The sequence below is a fragment of the Orbicella faveolata genome, unplaced genomic scaffold (genome assembly GCF_042242905.1).
Source record: "Orbicella faveolata isolate gen_17 unplaced genomic scaffold, um_ofav_v1 contig_46, whole genome shotgun sequence".
Lineage (NCBI taxonomy): Eukaryota > Metazoa > Cnidaria > Anthozoa > Scleractinia > Merulinidae > Orbicella > Orbicella faveolata.
Genome location: NW_028301576.1, coordinates 32,949,418 through 32,976,457, shown reverse-complemented (window position 1 = coordinate 32,976,457; position 27,040 = coordinate 32,949,418). Strand labels below are relative to the sequence as shown.

Genomic DNA, 27,040 nt, shown 5'->3' with positions numbered 1-27,040 from the left:
GACGGTTTCATTGTTACGTTTAGATAGTATACTCCTTATAGACTACAAACATTTTAAGTGCTTGTGGGGTAATTGGTGAAATGTTTGGCTATTCTGGTGTGATTGGTTTTCAAGAATTGCAAAATTTCTGAGTGGCAAAAGCGCTAAATTATCAACTCAGATATTCTTTGTAAAATTTTAAGTTTTCAATCCCGCGTCGTTCAAATGGTATTCATTATATCGAGCTTAAATTCCTTGGGACAGTTAATCTTGCTGTGCCCTTTCAATATTCAGAATTCTGATGTTTTTTGCTGCTTTATTAGAAACTGTATACCTTAATGAGGCAAATATTGAAAACAATGATTTCCCTGTACCACAGTTTTAAAAGGCAAAGGGCAACACCGTCCTCAGACCTAGTCTGCAGGCGTACTAGCGCCATCTTTGATAACCAGTCAGGTAAACAACGAACAACACGCTATATGAACTCTTGTTTATTAGTTCCAGTGCTATTGCGTAAGTGTCTCCTCATTGCAATGTGGAGTTATCACCTTCTACTGAATGCGCACCAGTGGAACCAGGATAATTCGTTTTTTTTTCTCTTATAGAAAGCAAGCGATAAATATTGAAGCATTTCATAATTATTACAAATACGTATACTCTATATTAGTTTATCTTATGTTGAGCTAAATTTCGATCGATTATTTTTGTATGAAATGATATATTATGCTTGTATATAACTTAAAATAGCTTTTATAAATCGCGATGGAGGTATGTAACTTCGTTTAACTGCCCCGCCTGCACACAGAAATATTGTTTTCCCTCAGTTAACAGCCCGATGGCTAGGGGTTTTTAAACAAAATATTGCAAACTATTGCATTTAAAAATGCAGTATTTTGCGTATGCATTTATTGTTCATGTCTGTAACATAATTCTATACATGCACGTAATAAAGCTGCGAAGCAATGTAACTACGAGATGAAATAAAAACCGACCAATCATGTAATTTAGAGTCGAAATGACTTGAATCGGTTTAAATATTTTCAGTCGTTTGCACGTAAGACGCTTTGTTTTTAAATATTCGTATAAAATATCATATAAAACAGCCTCCCAGCCCCACGACTGTGCGTAATAACCATGCAGATATTTTAATTAAGAAATAGAAAACATTTCGCGTGTTTCTGTCGAGTTATAGAAACACGAAGTTTAGTAGAACGAGAAATGCTGTGGGAACGCGAGCCGCGATATTACGTGTATAACTTTCAATACTGGCTCTGGTCGTCCAAGGAGTTGATAACGTTATCCTCCGCTTAAATCACTATCCCGAGGGCAAGCGTTACCAAAAACAACTACGTTATTCACGGGATGGCAATTTATTCCGTGGATAGCGTTAGATACTCTCAAAACAACAGGGCCCTGGTCTACAACAACCAATTTGAAATTGGTTCTGTCCATGACATTTTTGGCTGTTCTCAGCATACAGTGGTTCTATCCATTCTCGGATACCGAATTCGGGCCTAAAAATTTCCCCGAAATTGTAATCGGGCATTAATTTATGGATATTTTAGAGTCGCTAGGGCGGTTTTCAATTGAGTGTGGAAAGTAAGCAGGCAATTACTTTGGTTGTGGTTTTGGTCTTGCTACGATTTTAGATTGGCTGAGTAGTCTAATTGATTAGTAGTTGGTTTGGTTTTGGTTTTACGACGCTCAATTGAAAACCGCTCTATGAGCTGTTGATTCTACTCAGTGAGTCGTCCAATGCGTGCATAATATCTACTCTATGAGGTAATGATCCTCGGCCTCTAGTTCAGTGGCTTGTACGAGTTTACTGAAAACTGAATGTGGATTTGCCATTAATACACCGGGACTGTCAAACTCTGCAATCTGAAACACAGCAAATTAAAGTTGTAAAACAATCTGCTCTTACTAAACAAACTGGCAGAGATGCAAGTTTACTGCTTTGGCAGGTTACTTGTAATCAGCTACTTGGCAAGACTTGAATCTGAATTTATCTCAGAATCTGTAGTTATACCTCTTTTCTCCTTTAATGTTACTTTCATGGCGATACGTCGGTTATGGCACCAACACTGAACGGAGATAGGGGTAGATTTAGTTTTAAAATATTGCCATTTGAAGATCACTAGTAGCTATTTCTCGAGGGTATCATAGTTATTTTGCATAAGGTCTTATGTTTTTCAAAAGAACATACCTGAAATAGTCTTTTACCTCGAGTACAGTTCAAAGTCAAGGTATAATTTTAGCAGACAATTGTTCCACAAGTTAATGAATGAGGGAAGGATTTGCTAAAACACTGATTTTAGTAAAATTTCATAGGAAGGGTGAAAGACACAGACATTGTCTATATGCTGTGATCTGGGGATGTTTTCTTTCCGAAAATAAGTAATCAATAATCTCATTTTTCGTAATTACTCATGATCAAAGAATAACAAAGTTACCTACTATGGGCCTAACATATAACTGAAGAAGCGAATTAGTTTCATCAAGTTAAAACAAATAAATTTTTTTTAGTGTTACGTGGTTTTACTGACCTTTCCTTGATCCATGACAAGAATACGATCAGAGTCCATTACTGTGTGCAGGCGATGTGCAATTGTTAACAGAGTGCAGTTCTTAAATGACTCCCGGATTGTGTCTTGGATTTTCGCGTCTGTTGGATTATTAAAAAACACTTGCTTTTTTAGCCTGCATTTGTCGAAAAACCTCACCGACATGGCAAAAATAATTTAATGTGGTTGAAGGAGCGCAACTAAGCAAGTATGAACTTTCAACAGGTCAGTTGCTTCATCCATCCACGTACCGTACGACCTTGTTAGAGTCTACCATCAACAACCCGAACACGCATTGCGTGCCTATGATCTACCAACAACATAGAGGTTTAAATGATAAGTTAGGCAAAACAAACTACGGAAAAACAAAATAGAGGATGAAATTCAATCGGCTTCACCTGTTTCAGGGTCAATGGAGGCAGTAGCTTCATCGAGTAATAAAATCTGAGAAAAAAAACGAAGACACTTCACATGAGAACAACGTTACTTAGGCAGAATAGCGTATGAGCACACACTATGCATTCCATGACAACCGTACACTCTACTAATACAACAAACTAGAAAGCAGTCTAAATTTCTTTGCTGCCACTGCTTGTTTCAGTGTTGAATAAACTCACCTTGTTGTTTCTAAGAAGCGCTCTCGCCATACATAGCAACTGTCTCTCACCAACTGAAAAGTTCTCGCCATTTTCAGCGACAGGCGCCATGAGTTGAGCTGGCAAGCTGTCCACCTGAAAATCAATCCAATAACACCATCATAACGGCTTCTCTAAATTGAGTTTAAGTATGACACTTTTGTGATGTCAATGGAGTGTACACGTTCTTCGTTTTTCGTTATCGTCCAATATGCGAAAGACATCTCGCATTGTTATACCTCCAACTCAAATACGTTTTCCGATTGGAGGAGAACGTGCACGTGTCATGGGTCAAAACTCTCTAACTCCCTAGGGAAACAAGAACTTGAACTTTAAAAAAAATTAAAATATAAAAATTTTATTAGCACTCTCCATGGGGGCTTTTCAGTGCTAATACTACTAAATAAGTTACATTAAAATTAAAATGAAATGAATCAACGTACAAAGGAATTATAAAAATGACATGAAATAAGGTAGAATTATGTGACAATATTGTATTATGAAAATACAACTTTCGACTCACACGTGATCAGGTCGTACTCCTTGAAACTGCGGAAAATATGCGTCCCTGCCGGCGTCAAGCAAACAAGTTTTTCGCAGTTTTTTCTTTTCTTTCTTTTTTTTAGTTGGAAGGTATAAAAAACTCACTGTGTGGTTTGTTCCCCTCGACACTCAAAGCTAGAAGACTTACCATTTCTCTTAAATGTGCCCTCTCCAGAGCTGTCCAAAGTTCACTGTCACTATGTTCTTTAAATGGATCCAAGTTATACCTGACAAGAAACAAAAGTAACATCAGAGCTGTAGCAGTCAATGATTTGGACTAAGAAGGTTGTTATACCTGACAGTTCCAACAAACAGCACTGGGTCTTGAGGAATAACGGCTATTCTGGATCGAAGATCTTCCAGGCCTGCAATAGAACATGTTTAAGTTAAGTTAGACTATCTGCCCAGGAATCATGGTAGTCCTGTTCATTACGAAATAGGAAACATGTTCCGTGCTTCTATCGAGTCGACAGGCGAGTATTTAAACGAAAAAAAGAAAACAACTTGTTTACGTTGATCATCAAAATGTAAATTCTCTTTGCTCGCGCCATCATTATACCAACAGCTCTGCGTTTCAAACGAGTTTTTTCTGATAACTGCAGAACTTCTCGCGCGCTCATTGGCTAATTTTCATTGTCAATACGCGGACAGACACATGAATTTATAATTTATGCGATGCGTCAACGAGCGAGAGCGGACAATTTAACAATTTGTTATCGAAAAAAAACAAATTGACGTCAGTTTTGATGCGTCTGTCCTGTTATTGACCATGAATTTCGTCATAACATTGTCAAAGTAGTCTGCGGGTCCACTCGGCTATCACCTAGTGGATCCAGAGCTACTTTGACAATGTTATGACGAAATTCATGATCAATAACAGGACAGACGCATGAAAAACTGACGTCAATTTGTTAAACAGAAAACGATTTTAAACCAATCAGCGCGCGTGTTTTCTTTGGGCTATTTTCTAAATGTTGCTAGTCATGGAATTGTTTTCTAGAATGCAACTACCGTGATTCTTTCCAGGCACGTCTCAGAGAGGAAATTGGATATTCTACTAAAAAATACTGATTTGATGACGTTCGCGAAACACATTCACTGATTCTATAGCAGTAAACCTGCCAAACAGCGTACGAGCTTGAATTTCCGCTGCTTTTTACTCCACGGGAGCAAGAGAAAATAGGAAGTGGAATAAAGTGCCTTGTAATAAAGATCAAAGAAAAATGCACATATCACCTTAAGGCGGGGTCTACCTGAATTTAAGTGAAGTTTTATGAATTCTAAAGAGGGATTAAAAGGAAAAAAAGTTTTAGAACACCACCAGACAGTTGAACCCCCCCCTCCCCCCCCCCCCCCCCCGAAAGGGCACCCGGGCTGGTGGACTACTGTTTGGTGTACATGTACCAAATTTTAACTTCAAATTCTAATTTTAAAACAACATCAAATCTTCAAAATTTCCTATTTCCATATATTCAGTTTCTACTAATCCTGTGAGAAAAAATATTTATCCCCAAATATACCCCAGAATCACCAAAATATTTACAAAACAGCTCAAAACGTAGATATGTGAGATGAGCAGAGAGATTTTTGACTGCTCGAAACGTGAACGAGATATTTGCGTTAAAACCATAATACCCAGCCAAAATACGGCCTTCGTGTTAACCCCCGCCTTCAATGGCCAAGAGCACCTTAAAAGACGTTTCGTCGAATGCTTAATGTACCAAACTGCTATAAAAGCCGCAGTGCCGTTCATTTCGCTGTAAAACATCATTTCTTAACAGACATGTTTAAGACTGTTAGTTCAGTGTACAAACCTATCTGAGTTATGTCAACATCATCAATATGTATGGTTCCCTCTGTGGGTTCAACTAGTCGCCATACCAACACACCAAGAGATGACTTGCCAGAGCCTGTTCTTCCAACAATACCGATCTTCTCGCAGCTTCGGATTTCACAATTGATATCGTTCAGCACCAGAGGCAGACCATCGCGATAGCGCATCTGTTTAAAATAACAGTAGCAGTCAGTTGTGTAGTTATTCATTAACGGTAGCATAAAAAAGAGAATTTTTCTTCAAGGTACATAGATATTTCTACTTTCAAAGACCTCTGGTTTAATAATTCTAGCCGTATTTACCTTAATACCTGACAACCTTATCGCTCCACCGTCTGGCCAATTGGGTGCAGGTTTCTTATCCGGGATTTCTGGCTCGGCCTCACTTGGCACGGACCGGATGTAATAGCTGATTCGCTCAACGCTTGTGAACCGCGCCTCCGTTTCCGCCACCTGCCGAACGGTGAACTGGAGCAAGGTTGTCATCTGCGTGTGATAGACAGGGGGAAAATAGTTAACAAAGGAAAGGGTTGAACGTCTGCATGCAGGCTTAGAATTTAACTTCCACGCTAGCCTGTGAGCAGGCTCTTCACTTGCAGGCTACTAAAGAATCTAATAGTTCACGGTTAGAGGCTGAGGCTTACAGAACTACAACAAGGAAACTCACATTGAGGTTAAGGCATGAACAAGCATTTTTTGTTGTTCTTTTATTCTTCCAAGCCTCGGCGCCACGTTAGAATTTTAATATATCGAAATTATATTATTTATTTAAAGGAGCTAAGTCACGGTTTGCGTATCTTGAAAAGTTAAGCCTCAATTTTTCAAGTTCGTCAGTTGTAATCTGTATCCATGTTAATCTTCTCCATCCTTAACCATCCTTGTTTCTTTATGGTTTATTATTATCTCTTTGGTGCATTTCTATCTAAGTAAACTTCTATTTTCAGGTTCCCTTCAATTTAAAGGTCATTCTGCACGCGGCCAAAATAACTCAAAATACCACGACTGAGCTCCTTTAACTGTCTTGCGTGACTTTGAGTTTTCTTACCCTTATGGAGTAAGTCAACACAAGACCAAGGAAAGCCGGCGGGAGGGTACCCTTGATAAGCACTACCATCAGACCTGCAATGGTGACTATACAAATTGTTAACAAGTCCAGACGAACTGCCAGCCACCGCTGAGCAGAGAAGAACATGAAAAACGGCCGCGTGTTCTTATCTAGGAGTTCCTTCAAAACTGCGTTGAACTCAGCCATCTTGTTGTAGGCGTGTAGTGTAGAGAGACCTTGAACCGTGGCTGTCAAATGCGAGTAAATGGGCGAGCGTGTGACCCCGTCCATACGCTTGAGCTGGCGAGATGAGCGATTAAAAACGCGATTAATTAGCGCAAATATAACAATCAGTGGGGCCAGACCGATTAAAAACCATGGAAACACCGCGGCGACCATGCCAATTGAAATCAAAATACGCACAATATTCAGAGAAGCTGAGTCAATATTAAATGGCAGATGAACATCTATTTCGTCAAGATCTTTCGAGAATCTGTTCAAGATTCTCCCAGTGGGCGTGGTATCGAAAAACGCCATAGTTGCCCGTGAAACTTTGTGAAACACTTTGTCGTGAAGTTGCGAAGACGCTTTCAGAGTAAAATGCACAACCAAGTACGTTTTCACCAAGATGCCTATGAAGAAGGCCAGTGATGACAGAACGTACACGAGGATGTAGAAATTATTTGACGGATTGCCTGCGATGATGCCAGATCTCTCAGGAGTTGTTTTGTTCTGAAAATGAATTCAAGCAAACAAAATAATTCAAACTCAATGACGCCAATAAGATAAATACAATAATAAAATAATATTTTGGAATTTCATTTTCGATCAGATATAATTAGGTCTCAATGTTGAGCTGAGCAGGTGTAAAAGTTAATTGAAAGTTTATAAAAAATATATGAAGAGATCTAACGGGTTTCCAATGTAAATTAAAAACAACATTTGAAGACACGAGGAACTCTAAATACTCAGAATAACCACAACAACACTAGCCTATGCCTCCATCTTTCTTTATGCAACTCAACTTAAGGTAATTCCTCTGAAATAAAAGTGACCATAGAGTTTTGTTCAAACTTTGTCCACTGAATATTTGTCATATTATAACTTCAATTTTGAAATAAAAAAGGGGCTGCCCATGCTCATTAAGGAGTAGTGAGGCATTGAAAATGCCCCATTTTAGCATTATTTGATACTTATTATAAGAACGTATTCCCAGTAATTGTAAAATCTTTGTGAAACCAGACTCAAAAGAATACGCATTAAACTACACTCAATGCATTGTGTCGAACACAAATAAACATTTTAAGTTTGATTCAGGCAGAAAGCTAAATCCTTGATTAAAAATTTGAACCAAATTTCTTGACGTGGTTACCGACTGCAAAATAGAAAAGACCACAGTGTGTCTGCTATTTTTCTCATTTATTCAATTTTCAGCAATAGAAATTAGATCAGTCTTTTCTCACGCAAAGCTTATGATTAGTTGATTACAATGACAGGAAAAAAAAATTGGGGTGCCCGTGCTCGTTTGTGAGCTAGAGCCATTTTTCAACTGATAGAGCTCAATATCAAGGCAAATCCGTCATGTTTTCAATATGCGCGTGCACGAGCGCGCGCTAATGACGCCATAAATTATGCGCAGTAAGGATGCGCAATGCAAATGTGAGGAGTGACCTTAATAGACCAGTTTCGTATTCTCGGTATTGGACTGGAACTAGCATGCAATTGAGGCTCCTACGAGGGAATAACATCAAAAAGAGATTAATGCCGCTTGCATTTGGAAAGACTCCCCGTATTAGCCTCAGTTGCATGCTAGTTCCAGTCCAATACCGAGAATACGAATAAGGCCTAGTGCCGCACGGGAAAGGAAATTCTAAATCGATGATCCCGTAACAAGCAACTATTCACGCTACATGCATGTCTCCAGAGCAATGTTATCAGCACAAAATTTTGGCGGAGAAAACCTACAATTTTGTCCTCTTAAGGAAAACTGAAAACCGTTAGTTAAATCATCAGATATTTGCTAGTGTCTGACCTGTTCAGCAGCTGCATTTAACCAGACGCTGAGCCAAATGTCCACGAACAACTGTCCACACAGACAGACTGTCACGAATAACATCAGGAATAAAAACACACTGTAACCTACGGAATACACAAGACAATGTGTATTATCAGGAAAATCACGATTAAGCGTTTCCGGGAGCGTTAACCGACTTCTGGCATATCTCGGTTTCTGTTTGAAACTGAACTCGATCGTCACATATTTACTCCCAGTAAAAGATAGTTTAGATCCTAATAAATGAAGGCAGGTAGATAATGGGAGTATAATTGAATTTAGCAGACGTTTTCCTAAGCGGCCTTCTAAATATGATTTCTATGCTGTACTTTAGTTCACATCAGGAATGTTCATTCACCTCCGGCTGACTTCATGTAGGTTTTGTACGTCTCCAATGTCACAGCTCCTTCAGCTCGATCTTCTTGTTGTACAAGTTTGCCAGCTGTGAAAAAAATATATCCTTTATACATTTCCCTTTCGTTCAACCAAAACATATGATGGCAGGTAGAACACGAGCTTCATTGTGATTGCCTGAGAGCAGGCCAATTTATCGTTAACTTTTAATTTGCACTGCAGTGCAAATAAATGCAGGCGTGTTCGTAATTTTCTCAGTAACATAATAACTGAGTAATCGTATGAAAGCTCGAGTAACTATGGATTTACTCGTTGTGTAAATCCTTCACTGCACTCGCGTTCATACGATTACCTCTACCAATCACTGACGAAAAACAAAAACATTTGGTAAGTGCGTGCTTTCCTACATACAAGTCGATAGTGAAGCAGACAACAAACTGGAACCTGGTTTGCTATCGCTCAGAGAAAACTGGGGCGAGCCGTCTAAACCATGGAGGATAAAGAGGATAGTACAAATTGAGATAGTTTTAAATAAAAAAATCAAGAACTATTTCCCCTTTCAAGGAGACCCTTCTGCGATCATCGTCTCACTAGCGAATACAGTACATGATGATGAGAGAACCAATGAAATCCGCGAATTTACAACAAAACAGTGCCATGTGATATTAGTACCCACTTTCCTCTCTTCTCTTTTTCTCTTCTTCCTCTTTCCTAGCTTCCGCCTCAACCTCCAACCCAGACTTCCTCAGACTCCGCCGCCGGGCACTCCCATGAGAGCGTCTGCTGACCCGGTCGTTTAGTTTGAACGGCTCAAAGTGGCCTTCACTCAAACTGTCACGAATTGAAGCCTTCCTGTGACTCGCTGACAGCTGCCGTTCAAACAGTTTGCTGATACCATCTGTTGATAAGGGTGTTAGCGGCGTGGTCGGACTGTCCGGCCGCCGCTGAGCTTCAGATACAGGAATAAAGGCATCAGTCTCTTCCTCCATTAGCTCCTCTTCCACGTCTCTAATGAACAGGCGAATCAAAGTGGCGAATTCCTACAAAGAAATAAAGACATGTAGAGCTGATTACAATGAAATACTAAAATTGCACCAGGGTTATGATGAAAATTGAAATAAAATTCGACAAAAAATAAAATTAGAAAAGGTAAGTAAAGAATATAAAAATTCGCTTAAGGGTTTATTTCTTAATTTTCTTTTCCAGGTTAAAATAGATTTGCATAATTGAAAAGCTGTATCAAAACTACTTCACAATTAAACTGTTTGATAAAAAGGTCCTTTATCCTGCAGTACTCTTAAAAAGCGGGATTGTGAACGGCCTATAGTTAAAGGGGACCGCAGGAGTTAAAGCTATTGAAAGAAACTTGGCAACAGAAAAAAATGCGAATTATAAACAATATGAAGCGTTCTTTTTAGTTCTAGAAACTACTCGCCGGTTTTGTGGCCTGAAAAGTTTAGTGACAAATTGTTTACCCCATTGTTGGAAATGAGTTCATCGTATGTCCCTCTCTCAGCGATCTTGCCATTTTTCATGTACAACACAATGTCACATTGACTCAAGTACTGTAAAGAAAAAACACAACATAGCATTAGAACTATCTGATCACTTCCAGTCAAAAGAGGTATGGTAAATAATTAAAAACTCTCTTCTACGCCATTTTGATAAGGTAAAGAATAACCGGCAATAAAATGTAAACTTAAAAGGTATATTCATTTCTTGCGTTCATCAACAAAGTGCTGGAATATCAGTGATGAATTCGTCAATATTTCCACGGATATCACAGACATTGCTTTGGCAAAATAAAGTCTGGTACTACAAGCACTCTATCCTTGTTTCTTTACGCGTGGAGCATAAAACAAAAACAACAACAACAGCGGGTGGGAAAAACGATCTAGTGGTTTTTTTTTTTCACTTCACGCTCGACTGGATAAGGAAAAAGTGGAGCTGCTGGTATCCTAGGGTAAAACCTACAAAAAAAATGGCTTTCCTGTTACCTGCAGCTGATGTGTAGCGAAAAGAATAGTCTTGTTCCAGAGTCCTCCTTTAATGCAGTGTTTAAAAATGTGTTGCCCAACATGAGCGTCAACTGCACTTAATGGGTCATCCAACAAATAGATGTCCTAGATACAAGACAAACAAAACATTGAAGACTGAAACAGCATGGGACAAATAGTACAGTACGGTGAACACCAAATTAAATTGAACTGAAAATGTTCTGAACATGACTTCCCCACCATGTCGTAATAGAGTGCTCTTGCTAAACTAATTCTCTGCTTCTGTCCTCCACTCAGGTTTATGCCTCGTTCACCGATCTGAGGAAAGACATCAACCATAAAAAACATAGCCTGTAAAAAAGCCAGAATGCAAGCAATGCTGACAAACAAAACGACTGATGTAATTGTTTTTACCTCTGTTTGATCGCCATTAGGTAATATACTCAAGTCTTGCTCCAAGCTACAAGCAAAGCACGCAGCTTTATATCTGAAAATGAACATTACAAAGAATGAAAAACGAGTTACTTGTCTGTAGTCAAACTGAACCCCTGGTGCAATATTCACGCTGAGAAGGCAAGAAACAAGGACCAATGTTTTCCTAATCACTTCACCTGTCAGTCGGATACCAAAGTCCAGACCACATTCCCACAAGGCTCACATTCTCTTTATGTAATATATCAAACACCAAAGACAGTGTTTGACCACATTTTCAAACACCGAGAAGAGAGTTGAAAAGAAGACGCGTAGCGGAGTATTTTTGACGAACTTCAAGGTGTTTGGAAATGTGGTCAAACACTGTCTTGAGTGTTTGATATATCTTCTCAATCGAAACTAGAACTAAGGGGAAAACGGAGAATTAAAATCGCAAAAATCTATGTTAATTAAGATCAGATATCCAAACACCGTCATGGTCATGATTTCCTATGTTTAAACTTGATGAATTACTGAGTTTGAGAAGTTAAGACCAAAATCATTCAGTCAGTGGTACACGTAAGTCAGACATAACAGAAAACTTCTCATCTGTTAGTCGTTCACATAGCAGGTGAGTAATTTTCTCTCGCATTTCTTTCTGATTTCTTCATCTGCCACGCCCACTAGTGATTGCGGATCATTTGACTCACCGTGCCTCATTGTAAGGTTTTCCCAGTAGAATGTTATCCCTGACTGTGGCATTCATGATCCAAGCCTACAGCATAACAATGTACAAGTCAAGGGTATTGCTACAAATCAGCTAATCAACTTCTAGTTGGGGGCTAACTGGCTAGGGGTTAATCCCAGGGGGGGGGGGGGTGAATCGACTTGGGGCTAAACGATCGGTAACCCTTACTGTCAGCTATTTCAGACCTCCCAACATAATGATCGATTTTTGGTTTCCCTTAAGAGTTCGACATAGCGGGGTTCAACTGTAATAATATTGTAATCACATAGCAGGACCAAGTGGATTTCGAAAAAACACCAAGAGTTTCATGTCAAGAAATAAATTAAGTTCAATAGGGCAAAAGGTACAGAGACAAGGAAATTTGTCGAAGTCATGGCTAAAAATATTGTATGGAGTTTCTTGTGGATTTATCAAGAAATAAATATGTCAAAAGCTCACCTGTTGTGCGACGTATGCTGTTGATCCACCAACCGTCACATTGCCTTTTTGAATCCGCATCTAACCAAAAAATGCACTACACACTGCTACATCCAGGAGAACTGAATTTTTTACATTATGACTTAAGAGAATGAGAATAGTGTCGTGATATCACTGAAACGTCGGCTATTAACTTTAATGTCTTAAAAAGCCGTTGTTTATCAAGAAGATAATAATTGCAGCGTCAATGCAATATTGGAAAAATGCACGGGCTAATTAAGTTGGTAGGTACAACGTCAAATGTTATGAAGAGTTCAACCCGTTTTAAACAGCCACCCTCTGGGAAATGAATAGTGGCTGCTTAAGAAGGGTTGGCCATCTAATAGAGGTAAAAACAGTAGAAAAGCCCTCATCGGGACTTTGATTACTGGCCGCCTGATTGTTCTGGATTTCTTTGTCAGAGATTGTGATCTCCCTCTGTGTAATTCTTTCACTCCTGGTTTCCATAACTTTTTTTGTCTCTTTTACATGTAAATTTAATCATAACACAAGCACTCAAAACTAACCTGTCCCAAGAGAGCTTGCAATAGAGAGCTTTTACCACTTCCAACACTGCCACAAATTCCAACTAGTGTTTTCTGCCAAAAACACACCAAAAGAATTAGGAACATAAAAAAGAGTAAGTAGCCCTGTCTGGGTACAGAAATTTACCTTGTTGACTGTCAGATCAATATCAAACAGTGTTGGTTCCATTGTGGTTTGGACCTCAACAGGAGCTGGACCACGCCTGAGGGGGCCACCCTGTGCAGCTACTTTAGTCTCCTTGGTGCCATGCCCTCCGTTAATAAGCTTCATATCTGCAAACAATGTTACTGCAGGTTAGACTTTGTAAAATAATTTCATATTACTTACAAGGCATGTGAAGGTCAATCGATTGATTTATACCTATTGAGAGAGAATGTTACTAAGTCCAGAACCATGTGATATTCCTGTGGCATTTCATTTGTAAGAGAAACTTTTGTTTTCTTTATTTCAATAAAACTTTCATGATTTCTGAATGTGCTATTCTGTAGACTACACAGTTGTTTTGTTACCCATCTTACTCTCAAAACTAGTTCTAATTTTTTATCATACGACACTGAGTAAATGAGAATTAGAAAATAGGTTCACCCATTTCAAAATCTCCTCTTCTGAAGAGAAACATGGCTGGAAACTCTACTAAGATACAGAGACTCTACACTAACCATCTTGTTCCTCCTTGACGGCAACTCCATTTTCCTTTGGTGACATACCTTCCTGTTTAGATTGCACCTACCAGGCAAAAATATAAGCTCTTTAGCAATCTGCAGAGGTTTGGATGATCAAGAGAACCCTGCTCAGTTAAAACTCGGATTGCAGAATTAACTAAGAAGTTGTCCACTGATGACCTCACTGAGCAGTTGCAGGTATCTCTATACTATACTTTTCTGTATTTCGATCTCATTTGTGTACCTTGTCCCACGCAAAGCTAGCTTCTGATATTGACAGAGATACTTGAGGGTCTGTTGGCCTTTCAACAAAAGGCTGAAGTTCTTCCATGGTCATTAAACTCTACAAAACAAAAACCACAAGGTCCTTAAAACTGAAGTTCACCTATACCTACTTTAAACTTTGTTTAAACAATGATTTCTTGACCATTTGGTGTTTGCTTGTATCATGTTTAAAATTTTATAACCATTCTACTGAGGAATATTATTTTGATGCTACAGAAATGTTGTCGTTTTAATGCCAAGAATCTGATGTTGACTTTTCTGAACTTTGATGCTTTCAAATTTAGCCTCCATATATACCCAGAGCTCTCAAAGAAAACATTGAACCAAATTGCAAATTAGAAAAAGAAACAGTGAGGGAAGGTTTTAAATCACATCTCTAGCATCACTAGTGTAACATCAAATCCCATAATAATCTTCATCACCAGCTAGTGCCAGAAGGCAAGATTGGTGCAAGCCCAAGACATTTTGTCTTCTTCAATTGCGAGACTGAGACTTCAAAGCATTTCAAAATTAATCTGAACTCAAGAGGTTCAGGTTCTAGGACATTCTGACATCATTTATACATATTACAAAAATTTGTACTTAATTGAGACTCTCTTAGCCTTGCAAAAAATTGAGACTGCAAGACAGCTTTGTGAGAAAATTGAGACTAAGAGATGCACATAGTGGCTAAAAATGGTTCTTGATGAACCATTCGCCACCACTAAAACATGATCATGGTTCTTCAACAAGTAACTTATACATACGTGTTATCCACGTGATTCTATCTATTGAATTTTCTTGTTCATGCTGAGCTTTTCATAACATGCAGTCATGGCTGGAGGAAATATTTTCACAACAAGAGTACAGAATTTAAGAATGCTAGATCATTTTTTTTTTCTGACCATGAACCAAGCATAACTGTGAATAAAATGGAACAGATACCGGTACACATATATGCCATTTCAACAAATGGTGGATTTCTATAGCCAGGAGATATGCAAGTGAACACAATCATTTTACCTGAGGTAATTTCTAAAATCAAGCATTAAGCATAGAAACCCTCAATACTTGCATTCTCATGATATGATTTTCATTATACTGACTTAAAGGAGCTCAATCACACTGACGGCACTTTGAGTTGCTTTGGCAATGTACAAAATTACCTTTAAATTAAAGGAAACCTAAAATAGTAGTTTACTAATTGCTGGTTTTCAGTGTCATGCAATTCAAAATATATCAAAATAAAAGTCAAAACCAGTCAATAGATAAAGTCCAGAATCTGGGAAATGAGAGAAGGTAAATATGCAAAGACTCTCACCAAAATTCTGGTCACAGCAATTTTTCTTATGCGAGATATGCGGAGAAATTTTTTACCCAAATATATAGAGATTTGTATGGAGACACCATGCTGGTGCCCATCCGTACGGGCACCAACATGGCGGCCAGAAACAAACAGAAACATCTGTCACTGAGTTTTGCTACAAAAGCGTGAATTTATCCCTCAAGGAACTCTAAAACATTAAAATAATACTTTTTCTAAGACATGAACTGTTGAGATAGCCAAGTTCCCCAGAATAAGTCACTTTTTTAACCCTCATGACAGCTCTCTAGGCTGTCATGTAAATGCTGTGTCACGCAAAAGCTTGGAAATTCAAGCACAGCATATCACAAAACCAAGAACCCATTTGGAGTGAAAATTTGTATGAATATTAGTTTTCAGCTGCTCTTATACATCATTTAAGTAAAATCTCAGGAAGATCAATAGTTTTGTAGTTTGAATTTTACTGACATCATGTGAAAACCAGCTATAGAAAAGCACCAGTCATAGTATTAAACGATAAAAACAAGGATGGTTAAGGATGGAAAAGATTACAAATGTATAAATTTAGGCTAAACTTTTCAAGATGCGCAAACCATGATGTAGCTCCTTTAAGATACCTAAGATTTACCCTAAGCCTCCTCAGTGCAATCCTGCCCTCTGAGATGCTTCTAATGCCAAATGGAAGAATAGCCAAAGAAAACAACAGAACATTGAATATTGTTGTCACTGTAAATGCCTGAAAAGAATGATGATGCATAACTCAAATATATGTTGAGCTGTAATTATGAGATATTTGACCAAGAGGTCAACTCATAAGTTTAGAGTTTTCAACTATATATAACTGTTTTTCTAGCTGTCCCACATATCAATGCCAGGTCCACTTTCTGCCCATTGCATGAAGTGGCCACAGAATTTCTGTTAACTGGAATAAAAGTGGAGGAGAAAGGAAGGGCAAGAGAGCAGAGCAAAGAAGAGGACAAATGATAGCGAACATGTAAGGCAAAGCACGTCAAGGCAAGCTGTGGAGAGCACAGGAGAGAAACTCCAGCAGTGGGAAAATGGAAAAGCACAACTAGAGCTAAACAAGGTATAAAACTAAATTTGTGACATACTTGTGAAGTAGTGAGGTCTTTTCCTGCAGCTACATGTACACAAAATGTTCCCACAGTGGCAAGTGTAGGACAAATCAATGCTAGTGAAATGTTTAAACCCTGCAGGAAAGCACCCTTGACAAGAGCCTTTCGTTCAAGTTGTCGAATAGCTACAAAATAAACAACAAAATGGACATCATCATCAAATGGCAATCAAGTAGTTAATAATATGAGACTAATCAATAATTAAATTTAATTCCAAACAAAACTAATTTTAGTCTGAAGAATCAAACGACTTTCTTATAACACTGCACTATATTTGTGGCCAATACACACCAACTGCTACTGAATGTGTAACAAACAAACTAGTGTTTGCCTTCTTTCACACATTCTTAAGTTCCACGTACATCTACATAATAGGAGGGGGGCATTGGGGTATATTAGAAACTGCAAAACTGAAGAAAAAAATCATCCAAAACCAAAAACTGCATTCAAAACCGTCAAAAACCGATACAAAGGTGACAAGAGGGTCATACAGAGATAACTACACTAAAAATAATTTTATCAAAGTATTTGTGAATGTCATGGACTTGTCTGAAGTCTTCATATCTTTTAGTATCTTTTAGCTTTTGCAGGATTCTCTCTTCCCTTTTCACTTTACATCTAAAGGTGTTTTGCTTTCAAAAATTCTCACTGCCTTTCCCCTCCTCTAAAAAGCAAAAAATCCGGAAAACGCAATGAACACCAAAACCGAAAAACTGAAGTCTTTTGGCAGAAAAACTGAAAAAGCGATCTAAAAAATAGCCAAAACCGCAAAACCGAAAATCCCAATGCCCCCCTCTAATAGCAGCTACATACAAAATATGTTGCTGAAAATACTTTTTTTCTCACCAAAATTCTTTATCTTATTTCCAAGTTTTATAGTACAGTAAGAAGGAAAATCTAGCAATTTCAAAATGAACAGGAAACTCCAAGAAATGGGTTCCTCAAACCAGGAGATGGACATTGTTTTTAGCACTTGCAAAATCTGCCGTTTTGTGCTCCATATGGAATAATTATGCTGTTCCCTTTCCAGGGTCACTAGCAAACTAAATTTTATTAAAATTATTATTATTATTATTATTATTATTATTATTATTATTAGTTTTTGTCACAATAAATTACTATTATTATTATTATTATTATTATTAAAAAATATATATTATTATTATTATTATTATTATTATTATTATTATTATTATACTTAGCATGGAAAACTTAAATCCAAGTGTGGTGAGAACATGTTCCCACTGCTACCTTACTGAGCTATTCAGTCTTCACTGTAAGTCTTGGAAGTCAAACAAAATTGTGAGATAAAATCACACAAATTATCAGTGAGTATTGCGGCCCATTACTGCGAGACTTAGCAGGTCTGGCATACTGCATGTCAAGAATTATAGTTACTCTCCAAGGCATATAAATAATTTGGACAAAGTATATGTACACATACCACTTATGGCTTTAGCAAATGATTTCTCCCATGCATACATCTTAATCAGCTTGATACAATTCAAAATTTCATTCATCATGCACACCTGCAAGGTAAGCCAACAGAAACTGAAAAAATTAAACACACAGGTGATCTGTGAGATTCCCACTGCCTCCTTCTCCCTGGGGAAACCTTTAGGGAGCTTTAGCAATGACCACAGAGATGCTGAGGATGACTGATCACCTTGTAAAAAATGGATTTATATTTTACATTTGAATGTCACAATTGTGTAGATCTGTTTAGGATGCCTACTGGTCTAAAAGCTAGCTCATGCTAAATATGTTATGACAGTGCATGTTCAATTCCAAAGAGAGGTCCAGAAAATCAGTCATTACACTTCATGCTCACCAAAATAAGCAAAACTAGGTCATTTCACTCTGCTGTTTTGCAGATGATGGGTAAGGAATGTTGCAATATTCAAAACGCACATGCCATTTTTCTGCTCATAAACGTTTTGTTTGATGATGGCCTTTTAACAGGATCTTTGAGGATCTTACAAAAGTTTTTTACAACTACTAAGGATCCTTTGTAAAAGATCTTTGAATGATCTTGTAAAGATCGATAAATAAAAGATGTTTGCAAAGATCCCTACCTGAAAAATGTTGTTAAGACCTTAGCAAGATCTTTGAGGTAGGATCTTCAGTGGGCAAGAGTTATGAAGATCTTGGCAAGAATCTTAAAGATCCTTTTAAATATCCTTAAGATTTTTGACCAAGATCCAGGGTTTTATATAGGTTTTGAAATAGCCATATGACCTAGCTAAAGTAGGCAGCAAACTGATGAATTTTTTTAATAATTTGAGTGAAAATACAGACAAAGTAGGCAGCGGCAAGAGGCAAAGTCTGACAAAGTAGGCGGGGATTTTCGCCAGTTGCCAGCTTCTAATGAAACCCCTGAAGATCTTTGAGGATCTTGATTAGGATAATGGATAAACTCCTCATTAATTCTTGAATTATTTTCACCAGGCTGGGCTTTCCTATCTTCAACCAAGTGTGTAAAGATTGCTTTAATGTTTATTCTGTACCAGTCAGTATCTACTTGTTCTTACCCTCCGATCAGAGATTCCAACTGCTCTGAAACGAAATCTGCCTTGAAGTCTTCCAACAACAGCCTGAAAACATCGATACAAATCACTCAATATTAACATCTTACCCACTATTCCTGTAGTTTTCAAGTTAACACCACTATCTGAACATTGTGTTGCTTGACCATTTCCTTCTGTTAGGATTTGCTTCAAGACCAAAATGTAATTGACATGATGCTTATAAACTTTATTTATCTCAAGTCTAAAAATAATTATTAAACTAATAACATCTAATAATTAATAATAAAGCCTACAAATTAGAACACCTAATTAATTCTTTGATGCAATTATAATTGTTTTAGCAAATTAAGAAACTTCAAACTTCAATCATTACTTCTGTTGATGTGTAATACATTCCACTCTACTTCACATTAGTGATAGAGGAGTATTTAAGTGACCACAGCTATGGGGCAGTTTTTAATTGAGTATCATGGAACCAGAACCAAGGTAATTACTCTGGTCAATCAAAAAAGACACAGACAATCCAGTGAACCAATCAAAACTCCAAGCTACTACATGAAGCTGACACAAGGCCCATGAAAATGTGTGCGAGTGAGTGACAGTTGGTTTTGGTTTTGATTGGATGACAAACAAGCCCAAGTTCTTTGCATTCCTCATGTAGAATGGTAAAGCAAAACAAACTGCAAAATGGAATGACTTAAGGTATGAGTGGTGATTCTTCAATCTCCAGCAATTCCTTAGTAGCCAAAAGTAATGAAGCCTTGTTATTAGATTCAATATACACTGCAGTCAGTGGTGAACCTTAAAAGAGGTTGTATAAAGGGGTGCAAGGAATCGACTGACTAAGTTTTACTTTACACTAAATCTAAGTAAGTGAATATAGTAATGAGGAGGTCATATTAACAAGGAGAATTTAAGGCAGGGTTGTTCTGTTTAACTGCTTAATATTTAGTTCACCATTACCTGGATTGGGAAAAAGCAAAGAAATATGCCGCATCCAATCAGAGCTGATGGTCCAATATAGATGATGGTGTAGATGATGGTGCAAACAATTATGACAGGAAAACCTAAAAAAATAGGAAGAGGGAAATGGAGAGAATGAAATGTCTTGCCCAAGAACAATGCTTGCCAAGACACAAACCAGGCCTGTCACACGCATGCACCAATCATTAGGCCACTAAGTCCCACAGGAGGGCTGAGAGGACTGCAAATAACCTATTTACTTATTGTTACAAACAGCAATATATTTACAAGCATACATACCTAGAACAAAACTACTTAGTGCTACTCCTTGGTAGACTCTGTCAGCATCAGAGGCACACAAGTTGACAAACTGAAATAGAATGTATATTATACAGAGTTTTGCATAAACTGCTTAATCAAGACAACCATAACATTTGCATTACATGACTCAGGCACGATCATTTCTGTCTTATTAAAGGAATTTGAAAGTACCTAATGTCCACTGTCACATTGATCACTCATAGCTGAGAAATAAATTGCTGAGAGAAAGCAATTTGCCCGGGCAAAGAAGTGTGTAGCATTTCACATACAAAGTTCCTATAGACACTCCAAGAGCGTTTTAACTCAGGCTTAATATCACAAAATCAAATCGTACTTTACAAGTAAACTTATTGAACACAATAAAAACAAATAAAAGAATCAGGATATTTTAACACAAGAGTCACACTTAGATATTTACTATCAAGTAGTTTTGTTGAGTACATCTGTATCCTCTGTATCCAAGTGTTGTTTGCCTCATCTTCAACGACGACTCTTGATCTTTTCAAAATCTGAGGTGTTCGTCTTGGCATATTTTGTACATGGCTCATTTGTTATCTTGCGAGAACAAGCATGAACTTTGCTTGTTATATAGAAAGTGCAAAGGGGGTTCAGAATAAATAACTGCACAGCATAATTTTCTGACTATACCAGCAGTACAGATGCTACGTAGTGATCTCATGGATTTATGGCTTCTTCATGTAAGAGAGATGCCTGTGTACACAAAGCTTTTATTCCATTGTATAGCAAAATCAGGCACAGCAGAATTCTTCACCTCTCCAATAGACTTATCTCCCACATTCCTCAGTTTTGACACCTTGTTGTAAACCAGTGTAAGAACCATAGCCCTTGCTCTAGCTCCAGTGCGAGCATTTGTGAAGAAAGCCATTGACAACAAGACACTTCTTGTTAGTTCTGCCAGTAGAAGCCCAATAACCTGCCAAATTGGTCAAATATTGATCACTAAATATTTGGAATACAGTGGAACCCCACCTTATAGCCACCACATTAATACAGTCACCTCATTATCAAGGTCACTTCATTCTAGCCCGAACCCGAATGACTGAAGAGGTTAACTGGTAAGAGAGATATTTCTATCACAATCCATCAGAAAATTCAGGTCCTCAATTCGTCACTGAAAAAGCTCATTTAATTTAATGATAGTGTGAAGGTTGAACATGCAAAGGCCTAAACTTCTCCCTTACCATGAAATGTTTTCTTAATAAAATTATTTCTTCATGGGTCTTTTGGTAACTCTGTTTTTAACTGTATAAGTAGAACACAGCAAACTTACCCAACCAATTCCTTCCACTTTTGATACTGAGTCTTTCTCTTCTACATATTCCAGAATTTGACGAACAAAGAGTGCCTGTTAATAACATGTCCAAATTAACTAGTAAAACAGTGACATAATTTAATACAAAAGCTTTGCATAACTTTACATAATTTGGTTCAAGAGATACTAACAAAGACTTTTAATGTATTTAACAACTGCAGAACTTCTTAGTTATAACTATTAATTACAGGGTTGTCAAAAACCTTAAATTCACGGCTTTATTGTTAGAGTAGGTAGCTGATTTAAATTCCCATCTGTTCCTAAAACACCACAAATGATTACCTCAGAGAGACCAACAGAGACTGTAAAGTAAATGGTGATTTTTGCTTGTAGTGGGCTTGTTATGATGACCCTGAATTTGACATGCTGCATAAACTAATGTGGTCCAAGTTCAAATGCAAAGTCCCTTCCATATAAAAGATTGCTAATGGTACCAAGAACAATTCTTAGGTTTCTCAAACTTTTGATCTGATCTGAAATCTTAGAAGGCTTTGTAATGAGTCACAAAGTTTCTTTTTCTGTGTTTCTTTCCATCTCAGGTTCTAAAATACTGGTTTATCAGTCAGATTTTTAAAATTACGAGGATCTCAACATCTCACCAAGTTACAGATTTTACCACTTGTTACCCTAATATACACTGAGTGCATTGACACCAACAATGTTTGCCTCTCCTCTCCACTCCCCTCCCATCTAACCAAAGAAAGGCCTTTTAACCAATAATAATCACAGGTTTCATTATCTAAATTTCATTGTATCGCTTTTCCCTCTTTCATCTTTTGGATCTAAGAACAAAATTCCAGAAAACTAACCTTGTGCTAAAAATGTGCTGTTCCAGAAAACATCCATACCCCTCCCATGGAGGGTTTTTGGTTTGGAACACCTCCCTCCATCCCTCTGGAAATTACAGTTTTAGTTTCCTTTAAACATTTTGGCTTTTGACATCCCCCTCCCCCTTAGAATATCCAATAACCTTCTTTGGAGTGGGTATGGATCTTTTCTGGAACCACACAATGGTGCTAGGTTTCTTCCAGTAAAATAAACATGTCAATCAAGATAATGATTTTACTCACTGGCACAAGAAAGCTAACTAGTTGAGATACAAGTAAAAAGATAATCCCAAATGATATCCTGGTTCGCACTGCTCTCCAAAGTACTCGGTGCATGCTGGCATTTTCAAGTCCCTTTTGTTTGACTTCATCATTCCATAGTCTAGTGATGCGTTTAAAGTTGACTTCAGCTGACTCATAAGGAGAAATTTTATCAAAATCATCCAGCTGTAAAGTCTTCTTGAAACCCTTGCTGATGACTGGAGATGCCCAGGTGAGAAACATCAAGGACAGGAAACCCGCTTCATCAATAGCTGGTTTAGAAGGATCTCTACAAATGACAAACATAATAATGTAAGCTGATAAGACATTTGATTTAAATAATTATGTACCTTTAGATTTTACATCAGATATCATTTGAAGTACTGTAACAACAACGAAGGAGTTACCAGACCAGCCACTAAATACCTTCGGAATAGTAGAGTACATAATAGTACAGTGGAACCCTGTTAATCTGGTCACCAACGGGACACAAAAATCTGGCCATATAAATGGGGTGGCTGTATTAAAGGGATTCTTTAAACAAGAAAATGGCTGACTGAGCTTTTGTTCAGGCCAGAATAAAATGGCCGTAATAATGAGGTGGCCATATAAGAGGAGTGGACGTAAAGCGGGGTTCCACTGTATAGTAGTATTGATAATAATCATGGAATTGGAACAGTTTATTTCTGTGTTCCAATTTTGTGGCTTCGCTATCAATTAAGAAATAATTCTTAAAAGTAATTATTATTACTATTATTATTATTATTATTATTACTAATATTTTTATTATCATTACTATTATTATATATTACGTTTCAAATCAAATGAAACCATAGATCATAGTGACAACTCTCCAAAACCAGTGACCATCCAAAAGTAGTGATTAATTTTCATGGTTGTAAGCAAATCCCAGACGTAGAAACTCTCAGAAAGTAACACCCATGTGAATGTAGTGGCCTCAAATATAACTTGACTTCTCATGAGAAACAATGGTAGAAACACAAAAAAACTGAACCAAAATTCTTATATTTGTTTCACGTTACTCTTATGACAAAGGCAATACATTACCCCCTCATTACGCATAGTATAAATTCTTGAGAAAAACACATTCCCTTTCTTCTCTCTGTACTTAAGAACATCTTTAGTACTTAAAAGTGAATACTATGACAAAATTGGATCATGTATACTAAACACCTCTGTGGTCAAGTGTTGATCAATGCTCTTGACAACACTTGATTGACACTTGATCGGCATCTTGGTCAACAGTTGGTTGAGAGTTGACTAATTCTTGCAGACATGCCATCGAGTGTCGATGAATACATACGAGTCAGTCAACACTCGACTATTGACCAAATGCTAACTATTGACTGAATGTTGATCGAGACATTGATTGAGTGTCAGCCGAGTATCGCTCTAGATGTTAATAAAGTATCAATCAAGATGTCAATCAACACTTGACCGCAGATGGCTTTAGTACATGTGATCCATGAAATTAGCATTCTGTTCCAAGTAGCTGTTAAGTAAGTCAAATACTGTTTACTATTTTCAAAAATCTCTTTCCATTCCAGAGATATTCAAGTTTTTAAAATATGCAAATAAGCCCAGTGATGACAACATAAACTCAAACAGATTTCGATAAAATATGATGAAAAAGATATCTCAACCAATTTGTATCATAAACATTTGATTGGCTGTTTTTTTACTAGAGGACGCATTATCCGTCCAGAAGGATAATGCGTCCTCGCCACTTTTATACTAAAGATGCATTATCCATCTGGACGAACTTGAGCAAACATTTGTAGTTTGTCTATACTTCAAAATTCGTCTTGAACAACGAACTAGGAGAGATAGTTCGTCTAGACGCATAGGATGTCTTGTGGCCGTCTTCATACTAGAGATGCATAACCAGACAAACTACAAATGTTTGCCCAAGTTTGTCCAGACGGATAATGCGTCTTTAGTATAAAAACCGCCATTCTTCGTAGTATGATTCTATAAGATGTGCTCCACAATATGATCTTCACAATTTTGTTACCCTCGGCTGTTAGTCAGCACATCTCAGATGAATAAATCATCTCCTAATATAAATTCTCTGGTATAAGTTTGGCCAATTCCCCACCCCCACCCCCCCTCCTCAAACACTCATTTTTTTTCTATTCAATCATAAAAACAGCAGAGTAAAATGTCATCTGCACTGTACAAATATATATATCTAAACTTAGGTTAAGAGGTTCGTTTTCTCATATAATTAATTACGTAACGATGAACTATTTCAAGAAAAATGGTAAGCTTGATTTGAGTCCACTTATGATTATTAATTTTTAGCTATTATTTAATAGTAACTCAGTTTTAGCTAGGTGTTTATAGCAGAGGTTATCGGTTAAGCTTTTCGAACTCGTTAGATAAAGTTATTGCCACTGTTGACATTGCAGTTGGTTTCTAAGCTTATATTTCAATGAGCTAGCTATCTCCAAGTTGTTTACCTCTGTTTGCAAATTAAATAATTCAACTTGTCGTTTCAAAGCAGTGATGTCATATCAGCTACAAATAAGATGAGGAGTAGTGAGTCATCACTTAAAGAGAAAACGAAGCTTCGACTTAAATCAGCTTAGAAGTTCTTAGTTAGGCTCACGTAACTTACGTACCTCCGTGCAAATGGTAAGAAATTCTTCCAGTTGTATTTGGATAGACCAACTGGCCTTGACATTTCTTGTTCATTGTCAGTGCTTTCTGCTCTTCGTTCACCGACATCATCCTGTACAAGTGGTTTTATGCTGATCAGTTGAACAGGCTTATTGTTTTCGTCGTTGCTGAATCGAACTTGAGGCAAAGGTTCGTCGTGTAAGTTTAAATTCGAAGGTCTGTCTTCATGATCTGTACTGGTTGCGCTAAATTGTTCAGAATCCATTCAGTTCGTGCAGAGATATCACTACAAGTGTCTTATTTGAAAGAGATAGTCGTTGAACTAATTAACCCCTAGCTGATAATTTTCTAAGAACATAACAAACGTCGTCCTTGTGATGCAAATTTCGGTCAAACACTGATAGTCGAGTTAGCGTCGATCATCTTGTTCCCAGGCTTATACCGCGTGCAGTTTGATCCTGAACAAATGCAGGAATGAACGACGGAACGGACTCGCTGTAGTGGCGGACGACTGTTGGAACATTCGAAGCAAAATGATGTCACAGTATGTGTTTTATTCAGAGGTATGTGCCATAATAAGTGATAAGAAACGGACGATTCATCTATAAATCTGGAGGTAAAAAACTAGGGGCAATTGTACCCATTGGAATTACAAGCACAAGGGTAAGAAATACAACGGTCGAATTATCTTGCCGTAATATTTATGCCACAACTCTGCGACAGTCGATCATGAGGTTTCGCCAACTGCTCGCGCTTTCTTATCATTACCTGGTCTCAGACCAGGATTTCAAGAAATACTGCGATGAGACGGTTATTTTTAAAGTAGAGTATGCCTGTTGAAGAGGCGCGGTGGCCTCATGGTTAGTGCGCTCGTCTCCTGTTCGAGCGGTCCGGGTTCGAGCCCTGGCCAGGGACATTATGTTGTGTTCTTGGGCAAGACACTTTATTCTCACAGTGCCTCTCTCCACCCAGGTGTATAAATGGGTACCGGCGAACTTAATGCTGGGGGTAACCCTGCGATGGACTAGCATCCCATCCAGAGGGGAGTAGAAATAGTCCTAGTCGCTTCATGCTACAGAAACCGGGATAAGCTCCGGCCTGATGGGCCACTTGGCTCGTATGCAGACTTAAACTTTTACCTATGCCTGTTTACATGAAATGGTCGTGCTCGAATATTTACGCCAAACATGATATGGTTTTTTTTTTTCGGCTGAGGGTCTTCCACATGAAACTGCCGATATTGAACGAATAATGTGTGCTACAGTTGTAACCTTCCAAAAGAAACATACAGTAGGCGGAGGTAAAACCAGTTTCGGGCGATATGCATCTGCCGGTGATCGAAACAATTTGCATAACATTACAATTAATGTACCGAAAGCAGCGTCTTTTTTCATTTAAAAGCAAATGTTTGCCAAAGTTAATCATGTGGTCAATCTAAAAGGAAAAGGAAACAGATTGCAAGCATCTTTATTGACGAAAAAGGCTTCCATTCGCTTATTTTTGTTCTTGATGACGGTAGCTTTCCAAGTTCCATGTTGGTTTCACGAATGACGAATTTCTGAAAATGTACCACACGTTTATTGCTCTCGACAGGGTACCTTTTTCGGGCCGCGG

General features: G+C 37.8%; 1 protein-coding gene across 1 annotated transcript; it reads right to left on the bottom strand.

Annotated features, from left to right (window-relative positions):
- Positions 1–455: 455 nt before the first annotated feature.
- LOC110045438 (ATP-binding cassette sub-family C member 5-like) lies at positions 456–25,860 on the bottom strand. The gene is made up of 32 exons (XM_089277505.1): positions 25,429–25,860; positions 22,766–23,072; positions 21,654–21,728; positions 21,135–21,296; positions 20,342–20,411; positions 20,042–20,145; positions 19,082–19,144; positions 17,995–18,079; positions 16,527–16,675; positions 16,043–16,150; positions 14,071–14,169; positions 13,824–13,890; positions 13,291–13,436; positions 13,146–13,217; positions 12,601–12,660; positions 12,125–12,189; positions 11,418–11,490; positions 11,244–11,321; positions 11,004–11,129; positions 10,482–10,571; positions 9,683–10,046; positions 9,011–9,094; positions 8,632–8,738; positions 6,600–7,331; positions 5,858–6,040; positions 5,536–5,722; positions 4,017–4,086; positions 3,870–3,948; positions 3,161–3,274; positions 2,942–2,987; positions 2,526–2,644; positions 456–1,860 (listed from the first exon to the last, which is right to left on the bottom strand). The coding sequence occupies exons 1-32, from the start codon at positions 25,689–25,691 to the stop codon at positions 1,750–1,752; spliced, it is 4,458 nt and encodes a 1,485-aa protein (XP_089133631.1). The 5' UTR covers positions 25,692–25,860; the 3' UTR covers positions 456–1,749.
- Positions 25,861–27,040: the final 1,180 nt, after the last annotated feature.

What these genes read in the sequence shown, in the direction of transcription:
- LOC110045438 (XM_089277505.1), bottom strand. Translation starts at nt 25,691, where the DNA reads ATGGATTCTGAACAATTTAGCGCAACCAGTACAGATCATGAAGACAGA. An exon ending in GAGATAAGTCTATTGGAGAG is followed by an intron (nt 20,412 to 21,134) that starts GTGAAGAATTCT and finishes ATTCTATTTCAG; the next exon opens with TTTGTCAACTTGTGTGCCTC. An exon ending in TAAATGCAGCTGCTGAACAG is followed by an intron (nt 7,332 to 8,631) that starts GTCAGACACTAG and finishes ATTCATTTTCAG; the next exon opens with AACAAAACAACTCCTGAGAG.